A 16,803-nucleotide genomic window follows, 5' to 3' on the forward strand; every position below is an offset into this window, starting at 1 on the left:
GATGGGCAATTTTTCTGGAAATATTTTGCCAAGTGGTATTTTATTATGGTAAACCAAATGTGAGAATATTGGCTAAACAGGGATTGAATAATGGATTAGAAAGTATAGTACTGTAGGTGGGAGCTTACATGTCTGACGAAGGTAATATTTGTTTGACAGCTTATAGTGGAATGTGTTAAAATGTTATTATCTCAAATCTGGTGATGCCATGCACATATTAAAAGGTACCCTGAACTAGAAGCATCAAAGAAATCCCAAAACATCACTGAACATCCTGCTTTTTGACTGTGTGGGAAGGTGTTCTTAGAAGACTTCATTTAGTTTTCTGTAGAAATTTAGATTGTGTGCTTTAGCAAAAAGTTCAGCATTTGACCGGAGGGGATTGTCCAAGGAGGATTGTGGCATGTTTGACCAAAAAGCAGTCAGGATTTCTTACGTCTCTCTGTCTCTCAGCAATAGGTCTCCAACCATATTGCCCCTATTACGGAGTTGGGGACGGATGGGGTAAAACTATCATGCATTGTGTCTGAAGGTCAGCTTGAATCTGTGTGGCAAGGTGATCGAGGTGCCTTCACCACCATCCAAACAATCCTTTGCTGCGATCCTCCAAGTTCAATTGCAGCCTCGACCAGGGAGGTTGGCAACAGTGACATGTGCTTTAAACATCTTGACATCATCATGTATGGTGGAAACAGGAACATCAAGTTCTTTGGAGATGGACTTGAATCCTTGTGCATGCTTGGCCAGAGATGGACTTGAATCCTTGTGCATGCTTGGCCAGAGATGGACTTGAATCCTTGTGCATGCTTGGCCAGAGATGGACTTGAATCCTTGTGCATGCTTGGCCAGAGATGGACTTGAATCCTTGTGCATGCTTGGCCACAGTCTTGTGTCTGACCTCATCAGATAAATATGGTTGTCAGAACAGCTCCAAGCCTTCATGGAACGGGGATTGTGGGTGACAATGAGAAACTCAAAAGTGGATGAACCAATTGGAGACTCCTGAACTAGTCTGTAACGGACAGTTAAAGAACTAACATTGGAATAAAAGCTGATCACAAGGCAATACATAATACCAGACATTTACTATAACTGGAAAACAACCATATATCTTTATCATCAAGCATATTTTGACTGGCCAGTGAGCAGTCAAACTGCCACAAATAAAATGTATTAACAAAAACCCAGCACTTCCTGCTGTTAAAATCGTAAATGTTGGTGACAAAACACCAGACCTAAAGCAGTACCTCTAGTGCTAAGATTTGCCATTGCATAGTTAGGACACACCCCAGGATCTTAAATTCAAGAATGGCACTCACAAAACATTCCATTAAAACATCCCATCTTAAAAGTTGTAGGCTTGTAGCCATTGTAGTGTTGGGCAGAAACAGGGATAGCTGGCTGGCTCAGGGCCACACTTATTCCTGCATGTTAAAGGCTGAGGAATTGGATTGTGTCTTCAGCAACAGACCTGGCTTTAGATACAGCAACAGGGAGCCTAATCCTGTTTGGGACAGAAATTTGATTTTGATGATTATCTCCATGGACCAGGCAGGGGCTTACCCCCATTCCTGAGACGCTGTTATCCCCCACCCTCAGCCCAGCTGATTTGACCTCATTAAGATGCTTTAAAGGGGATTATTCCACTTTTATCACTTCTAGTGAAGTGCTCTCGCAAACAGGCTGTCCCGACATGCCTGGCCAGGCATGTCAGTCAAAACACATATAGACACACACAACCTGAAATGGAGGGCATACCAGCATATACCATACCCCCCATCCCACATATTCAGACAGAATTAGTACTATACAGACAAGCCCCATCGTTTACATTTCTCAAATCAAAATACAAGAAGTTCTATTTGGTCAGGACTTGTATTAGAAGAGGAATTTTAAGTTAGAAGGCTGAAATTGTTACTTTCACACTAAATAGGACCATGGAGGATTCATACAGGACAAAGAATTGCCAAAGAGGCGCTTGCGCATATATTCACTGTATCTGATCTCCCCTATTTTAACATATCCTGTGTGAATTGAGATTAAGCATACCTCTTGTCTGTTTTCTTGACTGGTGATTCTGTTTGAAAATAAACTAAATATGCTTCTCCGCATCTCTGCACAAATTTGGGCCTTAAGCCAGATTCGCACAGGACTAGTATTTCTAGAGAGCACTGTTAATGCAATCATTAACCCAGAATATCCCTTATTCCAGTGGACAATCAGCACAGGACGTGTTGTTTTCCCAAACAACCCCCTGTAAATAAAAGAAATTTAAACACCCGGGAGATTTGAGGATTTTTTTCGAAGTGTAAACATATTTCATCATGTCCCGTCAATAAGAAGTTACATGGATAACTCCCAAATATAGTGTCCATTGCAACAATAGTTCAATTGGTGCATTATGTTGTGTCAATACACCCACGCCATCAAAACCTTTTGTTTTCAAACTAGAAACTCAAATGCCTAACGTATGACAGTATTAGATTGTGCACATACAAGCTTATTCAGCCCCCAAAATGTGAGATGAAATCATTTATGTGCAAAAAAGACAAAAGTCCATTTTTAACGCCAAACCTGAGTTGCTTGGTAATATATTTGTTAAAATAAAATGTTTTACACAAACCAAATGAAATAAATTATTCATGATGAATTAATCCCATTTTTGTCATAATCGTTACAGGTTTCCAACAAGACTAATTGTTTGGATGTTTTATCAATTCTGAGGTAAATAACAGCTATAATACTGTACAGATTAATAAACCAATTCATAATGAACGGAGTTTTGACACTGCCCCCTCTAACACATAGGCCTTTATCCCTGCATTCACAGAGTGAACATATATAGGCTTATTATTATCTCAATGTTTTTAATTAAATAGGTCAAAACATAACCTTTCAAAAGATGGAGTAAAACTAGGCCTGTGCAAAAAGTACCACGGACACAGATGCACAAGTGCCGGGGAAGGAGCATGGGGACTACAACAACTGGGGGAGAATGCAAGGCATGGGGAAATGGGCAATTTGTCATGAGTGGGGAAAGCAGTGGGGGCGACAGGGATTTGGTTTGGAAACCATGGGTGAGATTAAAAACGGCCCGGTGAAGGAGACTGTGAGATTACAGAGAGCTCGGTTGTGCCTGTGATTGATGCCTGGTTGTAAAAACCAAGGTTATTACTTACAAGGGGTCCAAAAGGGAGGGAACATGATTACTCCCAGGTTCAGAAACAAATAAGTGAACAATCAAAGCAGAAGGATGGAAGGCCTGACCCGCATCTCACACAAATGCTCCCTCTACACGCTTTCTATCTGCTGAACAACAACCACAGCTAGCCGGTTAGTAAAAGCCTGCTGACACAGCCTAGACCTGGGAACCACCAGTCCAGTCTGGGAGGTCTGCCTGCCATAGATCTCTGGGGGTTTTAATGAGCTCCAGGATGAGATGTTTTGTTGCTCCAGAGTCATTCGCCTGCCCTGTCTTTCTGAAGGGAGAGTGTACAGCTAATTCTCTTGTCTGGCCTATGCAGTTCCTGTGTTCTGGCAGGTCTGGGGCCTGTGCCGGGGTTGGCCAATCAAAAGCCCCCCCGCCGAGCCGCTTTGTTCCAGCCCAGCGCCCTGCTCAGGGGTGCGGTTTCCCCCCTGCGCTCACACAGCAACCACTGAATACTGATGCAGCCGACGCTCCACTTCTTACCTCCCCTCCTCACGCTCACTCCCACACAAACACACAACGCTTGTACCCTCTCTAACACACACACACACACACACCTAATCATGCTCCCTGCCTCTCACTTCAGGAATAATGTATACAGACAACAAAAGGCCAACCCACACAAACAAAGCATGCAATCATTTATGAACACATAAAACAGAGGCTCATAAAATCCACCCCCACACAAACACATCAGTCACATAGGGAGAGCAGTCAGGAAGGAGCTGGGTGAAGGGGCCAGAACAGGTGTCTCTTCGTACGATCTTCAGGTCTTGGAATAATAAGCAAAAGAACCAATACTCTAAGCCCGCACAGATTCTTACACATTGAACACTCCACTTTTCAGAGGAATGAAAAAGCACAAAAAAAATAAAATAATTTTAGCCGCATTTACTGCAATGGCAAATAAAAAAAGTAAAGTAAACACCATTTAGACTTAGCACAGGCATTCTTATTTTTGGAAAAATTGCTTATAGTGAAATGTTTTTTGGGGCAGAACCAATCTTTAGTGTTAGTAACCAACAGACAGGTAAGAACAAAGAGGGTTTTTACTTTATATTTTGTTTCACATAAAGTATTGAAGAATACTCAAAACAACGACATTTTAAAACGTTAACTCCAAAGGCAGCACACGCAACTTTCTCCGCCGTGAGTCTAGCAGTGTGAAGAGCAGCACACTGTGTACGCTACTTATTGACCAAGCACAGGAGCGTCTTTAAATTACGCTACATTTTCCGAGACATACCTAAGAAGACCTGAGACACTACATTACTGTGTTGTGTACACATGCAGATATCGATAGATGGAGACACCACTTTCTGAGGTAACATGCGCCACATTTTAGGGCATCTCCAGAGGTTTGCAATTGCGAAGATTCTTTTCCATGATGAAGTAGGACAATATAAAACATGCTGATTGTCAGATCCATGACAACAATGGACTGAGCGGCAGGGGCAAAGAGACCTGCTCATACCACCAGGAGATGGATGACTCTCCGAGTACAACAAGCCTCCGCATGACTTCAGGGTGAGGTGGGGGGATAAGCAGAACAAAAAAGGCAAGTACTGTAACATTTGACTTTGAGTAGTAAATAGCTAACTTAATATACTTTAAATACCTTATGAAATGACATTTGGACACCGATAAAGGCTCGGTCAAGTTGCTGTGTGAGCATCTTCCTCTTTTCACAGCCAGCAGTAAATATAAATGAAAAACATTATGCAAGTGGGTAAAACAAAGCGCATTTCTGGTTTGTTCGTGGTCTTGCGTGTGTGAGGAATGGGTGTGTGTCTCTGCCTTCATAAAATGTGTGTTCATGATAGGGACTTGGAAAATTCCCAAATCCCTAAACCCACAGTTAATGGAAAAAAGCCAGGGCGGCCCTCCACAAAAATCTATATCACCTGTGACCCGTGGCCTGCACTCAGCCCCTTAATAGATGCACTCCCCGCAGGGTGGGGGAGGTGGGGCCCTGGGCCCTCTGTCATGCTAATAAGCAGCCCTGCCCTTAACAACCCAGACATCTGCTGGCTGTGTGTGTCAAGCTCCACATTCAATTTGTTCCCCCGAAACAAAAAGCAGATAAGACCCTTGAGGGCAGTAAGGATGTTTGTTTGAGTGTGTGCGGGAGAGAAAGTGTACACACGTACATATGCCATGTCTGCATCCTTGTTGTTGGGTATGTGTGTAGGTGAGAGGGACAGCGTGAAAGGGCAACCTTTATTCATAGGCAACCTTTATTCATGGGCAACCTTTATTTCTTTTTAAATGAGAGTGCAATCATTACCGCAAAGACAAGTGGATTCCAGTGTTGGCTAGAGGAAGGTGAAGAGGGCACCCCTGTGTACGTGTGTGTGTGTGTGTGTGCGTGAGCAAGTAAGGGGTGGGAGGGAGTTTGTTTAATGGGCGAGACAGGGGACCATAGGGATTAAGCTCCCCCCAGCTGGAGGCTTTAGAGAAAAGGCTGGGGGCTGTTCTGTTAATTCAAGTGGGCTTAATAATGCCTGCGCACCCCGTGGCCCCGACCCTCCCACCACTACATCAGATCTGGGAGGAAATGCAGCATAAAGGAAGACAAGCAGGGAGGGTGTGTGTGTGTGTGTGTGTGTGTGTGTGTGTTCATGCAACCTGTGAACCACAGCAAACATTGCTTGCTGGTAACCCATAGGATAGTGAACATTTTCTCTGATATGACAATCCTGTGGGTTCTACTTACAACAGGAACAGCTTTCTTGATGCACAGGATTAAAACAGCCAACACACAATATGGTAATTGCAATCATTTGGGTCAGACTACAGCCACAGATAAAGACTTCTCAACTTAAACCAGTGGATTCTACTGAGCCACTATTGCGAGTGACAATAGAAAAATATAAGTCAAACATTTATCTTTTACCCGGGTCATCTGTCGACAATCCATCATCTGACGTTTGTTTATCTGCGTTAGTCACCCACAACCAGATATGCAAATACACCTGGGTTTAACACCTGGCGCTGTCTTTGTAACAGAGGACTTGAAAGATGACTGATCCCGCTACAACTACTAATCTCCCACATTAATCCTTCACACGTTCACTTTCTTAAAGACATTACATTCAGAACCCCTTGATTGCATGAGGGTAAAGGCAAAATGGCTTCAATTTAATTACCTTACCATGATAACGTTTCTGAACCAGGTGAGTTTGAGAGACTCATCTCTTGTCAGTCTCTAGTTTGTCTTTCCTCGTGACAGTTTTAATCTCTGACACTCAGATCTACGGCTGTCACATACTTCCAACCACAGGGCCTGTGACAGCCTAGCCAGCTGCAGCACACAGTTCAGTTTGATTTGAGAATGGCTACAGCAGTACAGGGTGGGGGAGGAGGTGCTTATGCTCAAAGGGTGAAAATTGCTGCTGCTCTCGCAAACCGTCACACCAAATACATAATCCCAGTTTTTAATCCTGTGCGTTGAGTCTTAATACTCCCATCAAGTATCATAAGAGCACTCAATTGGATTAGGAGAGAAGGGTCATGTTCTCACCTTGGTAAAGGTAAATGAACTCCAGTGCAGCAAAGAGAAGACTAACTATGACATCTCCCGACAATTGTCTATAGAATTCTACTTTGTTTTCCTCCATATGTCTCTTATTAGCGGAATCAACATTTTGAAGCTTTTTTTTATTTTTTTTTATTGGACGATGAAAGACATGAAGGTGTAGAGCCAAGCCCCACTAACTGCTCTGTTATCATTTTGAACTATTACCAAATAGGTTCAGCTCAGTCAGCGCAAGGGTTCCACACAGCAGGATTGAGATCTGGTTAGATCTCTCACAATTAGGAGCCCATACATTCTCCACTACACACTGGTGAGGTGTCAAGTGGCTAAATCTTCAGCCATCATTTCAGATAATATTAGCCTCAGATCAGAACTGAGCTGCATGCTGCACTGACTGACTACACAAGGACACACCATTCATGTCACAAGACATCCTGGCTCCAGCCTGAGCAAACAACTCTTCCCCAGTATGTGTTGGCAGCGGTGACGACAAAACGTTACTATGGAGCGAGCGCACTGTGGCAACATCAGTCTTGCGAGTGTGTTTACCTATATTGAAATCCCAAGCTTTAATTTTTCTGTTAGTTAGCTGGACGTTGATGGCAGTGTTCCTTTGTTACATGATTATGTACACAAACATGTCAGTTATGTGACCATAGGGTGAGAGTTTGGTTTTCCCATAGACCAGTTTCTGTTACCATGGAAACTTGATATTTTGAAAAAAGATTGGATGCTGCCCGACACCAGTCAGTAAAGTCACCAAAAATAAAAATGTTTCATGCTGGGAAACAGTACATGTTCCAAAACCATGTTTAAACACAGCACATACCTGTTACTGTGGGGTTACAGGCATTGAATCACCTGCAAGCAACACCATTCCTATACCTATGCATGTCATGGCTTTTCACTGTCAAGAGAGCCACATACACAAGAGACAACGGCTCTAAATAAATAGCGTAGCAATCAAATCATGGACTGAATTTCTGGTTAATCTAAATCTAAATGCTCTTAACATCAGACATTAACAGTGTCTCAGAGGGAAAAAGTAAGGGCTTGAATGGGCTTAAATGTTGCACTGGAAGATGACTATGGGATGATTGTTTCATCTTATGAGAGTTAATGGCTTGTTCCTTGCATTTTACATTTCAGTCATTCACATTGCATCATGTTGTTCTTGAAGAGCCAAAGTAAAGCTTCGGTTGAATTCAAGGTCAAAATTTGAAAGATGGATAAAAATAACCAGTGTCATATCAGAAGTCTATCACGTTTTTAAATATTACACGCGTTTTGCACCACGATGGAATAGGGCTGCAGGCTGAGCCAGATGCCCTGTTCAAAGGCCAGAACTTAAGTCACACGAAAGTGATTTTTTTTTTTACTGAAACCACAGATGCCCACGGAATGAAAACTTGTTCAAAAAAATTCAAATAACAGATGGATGTTTCTGAACGATGCACCATGCTGCCTTGTTGACAAAATGACCCAACAGCACAGAATACTTCTCAATTTATTAGGGCCACCCTCCCTCCGCGCTTTTGCCCGTGGACTAGACAGGCAATTGCCCGGTGTACACAGGTCTAGCTTAATACAACTGCCGTACTGTCATCATTTGGGGCTACCTGTAAAAGTAATGTCTGCACTACAATACAGTAAAATAAATAATATCAATCGTTTCATTGTAAGTTTAAGGAAAACACCTGGTAATTAGCTAGAGATCCATTTTGATCATTAACCTGTCAAATCAAAGTCAAGATAGATAGGAAAATGTGTGAACACAACAAGATCGGCAAAATAACCACTGCTACTGTAGTGGATAGGCCAACTTGTACAGAAACGCACTGTTTTGGTAATCAAATTGCTCGAGGGTGTCTGCTTAATTCAGAGCTGAACTAAATTTGACAATCCTCTTTTCTGAGTGGCAGTTACACGCTGAACGCACAAAACATCATTCATATAAAAACATTTGACACAAAAACACAAAGTACAATGTCTGCCTTATGTTCATAGCTAGCTGGATACACGCGCAAACAACTTCAGTGCAGAATAGAATCATTACCCTATACAGTACTGTAACGTAAAAAGAAAGCTGCATGTGCGTCTATGTGAATATTAAATTCAATTCACTTACTGAATGTCTGGATTGTGGAAACATCATGTCAATTCCTTGTTTATTGTTTTCCTTTCCAAATACGATGAATAATAAGGGTTCAAATGCTGCCACAAAAATATTGGCTTACGTTGGTCTTCTCTTTGTCCGCGTTCGCAAGCTTGCAGCTAGCCAAGAATCACACGAGCTGACCAGATAGCTAGCTAGCTCTTCTCCCAAAATTGGTGATTCAGCTGCCGTAGGCTAATGATAGTTAATCAAGATCTCTTGTAAATCCAGGAGTATACCATTCGACACAGAGGTAGCCTATTAACTACCAAGTGGAACCTCGTTCTTTGCTGATGAACTACAACGCTCAACCATTAAACGGTCCTTGCTTAATTCCTCAAAGGCTGTCGCTCAAAATGATTCATCATGCTAGGTTTCAGCCAGTAGGTCGCTTGCTAGCTAACGTGCTAACTCAAGACATACATACAGTTATATAGACAGCAAGGTCTTATCGTTGGTTCTTTTGTTTGGTCTTCTTTCGCCGTGTTTTTGCTAACGCAACCAGGCTAAGTAAACCTATACCTAGTTATATTCGCTAACACAATACAGCTTCGGGGGGGGGGGGCTTGATTTGCAAAAATAACAAAATGGACCTCGGGATTTGCTTAAGTTGAATCCCCGTTCCCTTAAAACAAACAAGAATTAGAAGTGCCAGAAAAATAAAATATCATTTTGATCAATATTAATTATCATATCAATATTAAATCACATTAAACGTTAAAAGAAAACTTTCAAATGATACACCCTCCGATTCTGTCAAATCTATCCCTCGCCGAATAGGCTGGAGTCATTCCATTCCCGAGGCAAGGCGCGACGTTCCAAACGCTCCACATAGAAATACATAGAACAAATCATATCATATGGCAAGATCTCAATTGCGTCCTATTTAAGTCATCTGTCCTACTCAAAACCAATTGGATGAGAAAAGCACAGGTCCCTCCTTTCTAACCTTCTTCTCCAATGAGTTTTGAGAATAAGTTGAGCACGCGAGTAAAATAACAGAGATTTCCCCCATTTCATTTAAAACGGTGAGTAGTAGTTGTTCTAGAATATGCATTTCTATCTGAAACGTTCTACAACGTAGCGCTTTTAAACATCCGGCAAAAAACGAGCACAGCTCAGGTAAAGGAATGTCACGTGTACACCAAAATTCCACCTAAACTTAGCACAAAAGCTTCTTTCAACAGTAACCACAAAAATGTCACAACCATTTTAATCTTAAACACACAGTCTGGGACTTTTTCAATTTACAAAATAATATTAGAAGTATCCCATTAGGGCTGGATGTTTAATATCTAGTTAACATGTGCATAATCTAGAAGTAAAGCCATAAAATTCCAAGTCTGAGAGCTAGTGTTTTGATGATATTGGCATAAATCAGAATATGACATAGTACACAATTTAATGGAAGCTTTCAGGCTCCACATTACCACAGTGACTAAAGATTGTACATTGCATATAAATATAATTACTTTTATGTTCTGGATGAGTATTTGACTAAATTATGACACCTACTGTAGGTGCTAGTGATAGTGTATGTATCAAAAGCATTGTATACCAATGAATCAATAATATAATGACAAATAAATCAACCAGAGTATAGGAACACATTTTATTCCAATTTAAAACAGATAATTTTTCTTTTAAGGAGAAGGCTATGAAAATCATTTTCATGTTTGAATGAGGTTCAGGCAACAGTGGTTGAAATGAAACATACAAAAGAGAAATATGGCTAAAATACTGTAAATTAATAACCATTAGGACCCCTTTCTGAAGGGCTTTGCATTAATACGTTTTCTCCCAGCCCCACCCTCCCCCACCTCCCCACCCAAACAAACACATGCAATTAAAATGACATTTCTTTAAATACAGCAGTTCATTATTAATCTTAAATACAGAATAAAGTTGTCCTTTTTAGTTCATTTTCATGTATTTATCATAATCACATACTTAGTGTTTATTTGTTTTAAAAAAGTGGACCATGAAATACATAGGTCCTTTTTATGATTTTTCACAACATTGGCACTTGTTAAGAGTCTGGCTCTAGAAAGAAAGGGGATTGGCACACATTATTGTACATCATTTACATTTGGTATACTTAAAAAAGAAAAAAAAATACATTACTTTCAATTTATACACCACTGCACAGTTAATTTAACCTCTTATTTTAAAAATCTATCATATTAAATGGTCCTAAATACAAGTGTTCAGGTAATGTGTCAGCCTTACAAAAGAGATGGTCCATAGTCCATCTTACAAACTGTCCATAGTCCATGTGATGAAAACAAGTGTACTTTGTGTAAACCGACACACTGACTTTATGCGCAGAAAACCTAGGGTGGAATTCGTATCTACCAACAGCAGTGATGCCTGCGTCAGACTATTTTTTTTTCTCCATAGTTTTGTTTAGCTGAGCAACAAAATCATAAACCTCAAAACCACTTGACCACAAGCTGCTGTGGATGCCTACAGTAAAGACAGCAGAAAGGTGTACAACAAAACTAAAACTTAGGGGTAACAAGGAAGAGAACCCAGCATGAGTGCTGTATGTACAGTAGAGCTAGTCTACTTCACCTAAGCAAGTAAACCACAGGATAAAGGAGATGGAGTGTGCTTCTTGAGGTAACAGAGCAGCAGAGAAGCTGTAACCACTCTAAAACAATTCAAAAACAAGCTGCCGTGCGGGTGGAGATCTGAAGTACCACAAGCATCATCTCATTCTAGCCTTCCCTGGCAAGATACCTTTATACTCCAGGGAGCACATTGGCCCAAGCTCACCAAGTTCAACCAAGACCATCCATTCTAGCATAAGCAATCAAGTCTAATGCTCACATGTTTAATTTAGTCAAAAACCTCATCTACAGTTGCATAGGAAGCAATCTTATATGCTTCCTACATACACATCACAAAGACTGTGGAAAATAACGTATTGGCTGTGAGAGTATGACTTAATAAAGGCCCAAAAAAGTTGTGCCGCAGAAAACAAGACTCCTTGCCACACCAAGTTGTCATTAGAACAGCCACATCCACCAGTGGCCAAATGAAAAGGTAACACACAAAATGACCAACATGTCTCAAACCATTTAAAAACAGTGTGGCACTTCATATCAAAAAGATGTAATACCTTCCACTTTCAGCGGCATACACATGAAGATATCTCTGTTAGCTGCACCAATCATTCAACAACGTAGGTGTTTGTTATGAGGCAATGTAGAGGAAAAGTAAAAGTGGCAAATACAAAATGGACATGGAGAGCATACTTAGTGGAGACCCAAGCCAAAATTACAGGCAGAACAGCCCTAGGTTGCAGTTCACTATACTTGTAAACACACAGATGTTAGAGAGAGCACAGACTTGACTTGGCAGGGTAGGTGCTTGCCATGTATATTGAGAAGTACTTGGTCACCCTGTCTCCCTTTAAGCCATAATCACTGGCACCAAAAATACAAGATATGAAAAACCAGTTTGTCATTATGATAAATATCAAGAGTCTGTTAAATATCAGTTGACTGTTTTAACACTCTGCTCTTTGTAGCGCTAACAGCACTGTGGCAATCAGATGTCTTCCTCAAAAACAATCCTGTCCAATTCCAGTCATGGCCATTCTTAATGTACAAAGGTCAAGCATGGAAACATGAAACATTAGCAGAGGATCCAAAATAAAAAGTATTCACAAAAATGGAGCAAAGCTCGGCTGAAGAAACCATGTTCAATGACATGAGTGGCAGGTGAGAACGGAAGGGCTGAGGCAGACAGCAGTGTGATCCCTATCAAAGTGTGGTTTTACTAGGCTCTGTTCTGGGCCCAAATGGGTTTGTGAAAGTTTACAAGAAAAAAGCCAGCAGAATTCATCCTCTAATACAAACTGGCATCCCTGGACAGCTCTTTTTTTGCACTCTGAACCTTCCTCCTGGTGTCAACACACCCCAACACCAGCTCCCTGATTCCTAACACCCACATAAATTGCACCTTTTGCTCTATATCATCCATAGAGTCCTGTCATTCTCTGTCAACTTTGCTAGTAGTAGCCCTTGTAATGAAAAGTTATGAAAACTCACCTGAATTACATTGCAAAGACAAAAGAGCAGTCTATTGACATTTTTAGCTATGGAACTATCAAGCAAGAGACCAGATATGGGATTAAAAACCACTACCAAATAAAAAATTAAATCTTAAATTACAAAAAAGCAAAGCAGTTAAATTCAACCACTGATAAGATTCTTTTTTTGTAATTTTCCTATTTGCATAAAGCGTCAACCCCAAAATAGAAATTCATTTTTGCATTCTCAAGCATTTCAAATTGAAATGGAATAGAACGGCAACAACCTAAAGAAAGGTAGATCACTTGCCGATATCATTTGTTTACAGCAGTCTTCCATCTGATGGAAACACTTCTGGATGGAAGCAGGGCGGAAGAGTCTGGTCCATAATTACACAAACAACTTATTAACTACTACTGTTTTTAACAATATTGGCCAAACAGGGAGAAAAAAACAAGATAACTTCACAAAGAGAAGCTGTACTGATGTGTGGATGACCAATTTGTGACTCAGGACTAAAGCTTTCTTTATTAAAACAAACTATTGTTACTACTCCTTTTTGTCATCCACACATTAGGTACAGCAAGTTGTAAATAACCCAAATGTAATAAAAAAAACACATTATCAAACAATTGTGATTATCAGCCAAAGGACACTGTATAGCATGCAGGGCTCTACGCTAACCTTTTTTTAACAAGGACACAAAATAAAGTAGGTGCACAATGAAAAATATTTGAGCTATTCCTAGCCACAAATATTCTAATTTCTGGTCACACAATAAAATATTGAAGAGCATATGCAAGTAAAATGGATGCACTGTAGAGCCCTGTTGTGGCAAATAAATTAGTTTTGCCAAAATTAGTGTACCAAAATTTCAATGCAACTATGAAAGAACACAAATGTAACTAGACATTTAGTTTGTCACTTCCATCATCCCAGACACTAACAAGCAGGTTTTGTTCCTCGTGTCTGAAAGTTCAGGGGATGCAACTGATACTGGCAACCTGATTGTATCTACAGCAAACAAAACAAGCTTTCAGAATTTGGCAAACAGTACAGCATTTTAAAAAGTATGAATTATGACAGATGAAAAATAAATAGTGCCGTAATATTTAGAATGTTAAGATGCAGCAATCTTTATTGGTTCTACGGAAAATGTTGATTAATATGTTTTTGTAAGAAATTGGGGGCAGTGGATTTAGAATAATAAAATACCTTCAGGAAATCAGATTTATTTCCAATCATGAAGGTTTCCTATTGTGAGAAAAACTGATGTTCATCTTCAACTAACATCTTCATCACAAAGTGGTAGTAGCAATAGTAGTAATCAATAGTAGTAATCAATAAACCTGTCTAAAATAATTCTTAATATACACTCAATTCACTTCATCTCTCCCTCCCTTGCTCTGTCTGTGTGTGAGCATCCAACTGAATGTAATCCACACACTTTCTACATTCGACAGTGCAAGGTGACTTCTATCCTGGAGTAAGGTGTGAGGAAACACACACACACAACCTAAGAAAGCTCGGAGGGTTCCCACCACACTGCAGCACTACCTCTACCTGCTCTGAGGATATTCTATGCAGTTCCCCAGAACCCTGGAGGACACCCAGCCCACACCCCTATTCTGCCCGTTTCCTTTTCTACACCTCAGCTCATCTCATCTCTCCTTCCACCAAATCAAACAGACCTTCCCACTGACTCAAACTACTTTCCCCACTGCTCCTTTAAGAGGGGTGACCCCAAGGCCTGGGCCTCCAAGGCAACACATGAGACCTGTGAACTAGCAGGCAGGTCAGAGACACCTCGGAGCAGACGTGTGATCGCCTTCAGGAGGGATGTGGGCTGTGGTGGAAAAGAGAAGAGGGGGAATGACTGGAGCTGGAAAACACCCAATTAAACAGACAAGGAGCAGGAGGATGTTGGGACCTGCCGGTGAATTTAGGCTGGGATATTACGTAGGTGTTAACAAGTGTGTTAGTGCATGTGTGTGTGGGGGTGTGTGTGTACTGAGATTGCCTTTTGGTGCATATGTGTGCTGTGCGTGGGCTGCATGTCTCTCACACTTTCCATTCCTCCCTCCCTCTCTGTTTCTCTCTCCCTCCCTCACACCAGGTTGTATTCTTTGAGGTTGAGCTGCAGGATGGTGTCTTTAACAGCAGCAAACACAAAGCGGATGTTTTCCGTGTCAGTGGCGCAGGTGAAGTGGGAGTAGATGATCTTGTCGCTGTCTGGGTTAAGGTCAACAAACATCTTCAGGATGAACTCCCGTCCTGCCTGTGCATCTCTCTGGGGGCCTGGGGATAAACACAGGGGCACAACATTAACACAACTGTAAGAAAGACATCACCAGATCTTAAAAAGGTAAGTGATTTAAACGCATTGTTACTGAATGTAGTGCATGGCTCTAACCCATTTGGCCATGAATTTGTATTTTACTGCAGTTCAATGTCTAGCCACATGGTGTCACTATATACAAACAAAGAAGTGATGAAATTCAACATGTCACTTTCCCAGAAGAGTTTGAGATATGACTATCATATGCTTAACATTTGCCTCAGGACCTGCCATGCTACTGGACATAGCCACATTAGCCAGCGCAGAGAGAACATGGAAAGCAGTTTACCATCAAATTCAGGGAAGTAGTCAACCAAGTGGGAGTACATGATTTTCTCCTCCAGGAGGTCTTTCTTGTTGAGGAACAGTATGACTGAAGAGTTCTGGAACCAGGGATATGTGATGATGGTCCGGAACAGAGCTTTGCTCTCCTCCATCCGATTCTGACAGAGAAAGAGAGGATATTGAAACCAACCAACTAAAAAATCTACTACAATAAATTGAAGTCAAGGAAACCCTTGAAAAAAAAAAAAAAAATACATTTTATAAACTTACAACATATATGCAAACCTAACAAAACCTGCACAACTTGGAGGATTTATTTTAAATACAAATGCATGGACAAATACTGAAAAACAACATTGCTTTCAAACAAACACGCAAAAATGCTCATTCACGAGAGTATTTTGTTTCTTCTAGTCCTAACTGGTTGTTCATTCTAAGTGTTTAATAACTTCGCAGGATCCCACCATTTCAATTTCCAGAACCTACATGTTGACATGTAATCTTCTTTCAGATTTTCCAGTGTGCCTTTACAGGCCCACGGTTGGGCAAGTAAGAGTTAGCTGTGGTCAGAGTTAATATAATCATTGTCTTCTTCCTGTCTGTGTGTCAAGAGAGCGGCCTGTCTGGCTGCTCCTGTGATGTTTACTGTTAGATCAGGTAGACCCAGTGGCAGGGCAGGAGGATCAGGATGTCTTCATCCTCCCTGATTATCTCTGCTCTGCCTAACAACGTGGTCCAGCACTGTATGAAACTCACTGTCATGTGACAGTTTGTTGTTCCAAACCAGATCCTTCCGTTGACTTAACAGCCTGATCATATCATCCTAATTTTAACTGGCTCTTCATTTGAAATTTAAAGACCAACCAGCAAAAATAGACACAAAAAAAGTTACATAAAGACATCAGGTTACAATTAATATCACAAATCCACTACCATCCTACTGAATTATTGTATAAGAGAATAATAAATGACCGACCTAGTGAATTATTGTTTTAGAGACTAATAAATGACATGTTCCATCTTACCTCATTGTCAGACTCTACCAGGACCTGATCATACTCGCTGAGGGCCACAAGAAACATGATTGATGTCACATTTTCAAAACAGTGGATCCACTTCCTCCTTTCTGACCTCTGACCCCCTACATCCACCATCCTTTATGGAGGGGAGGGACAACGACAGATTGAACCATGGCAGGGGGAGAAAAATCAACAATTAGGGACAGGCAGTCAGTCATAC

General features: G+C 41.0%; 2 protein-coding genes across 4 annotated transcripts in view; both read right to left on the reverse strand.

The window, feature by feature from the left end:
• Positions 1-9,726, reverse strand: part of tle5 (TLE family member 5, transcriptional modulator) — a 31,891-nt gene extending 22,165 nt beyond the window's left edge. Inside the window, 1 exon segment of the mRNA XM_010871743.4 lies at positions 8,875-9,726. Coding sequence (XP_010870045.2) covers positions 8,875-8,901 — 27 coding nt within the window. The 5' untranslated portion in view covers positions 8,902-9,726.
• A 773-nt stretch (positions 9,727-10,499) lies between these two features.
• Positions 10,500-16,803, reverse strand: part of LOC105011594 (guanine nucleotide-binding protein subunit alpha-11) — a 40,850-nt gene continuing 34,546 nt past the window's right edge. For all 3 annotated transcript variants that reach the window (XM_010871748.5, XM_010871746.4, XM_010871749.4), the window contains 3 exons: positions 16,590-16,719; positions 15,569-15,722; positions 10,500-15,239 (listed from right to left, as the gene is read on the reverse strand). In XM_010871748.5, coding sequence (XP_010870050.1) covers positions 15,049-15,239; positions 15,569-15,722; positions 16,590-16,719 — 475 coding nt within the window. In that variant the 3' untranslated portion in view covers positions 10,500-15,048. The remainder of the gene's footprint in view (positions 15,240-15,568; positions 15,723-16,589; positions 16,720-16,803) is intronic.

This window comes from Esox lucius, chromosome 8, assembly GCF_011004845.1.
Source record: "Esox lucius isolate fEsoLuc1 chromosome 8, fEsoLuc1.pri, whole genome shotgun sequence".
Taxonomy (NCBI): Eukaryota; Metazoa; Chordata; class Actinopteri; order Esociformes; family Esocidae; genus Esox; species Esox lucius.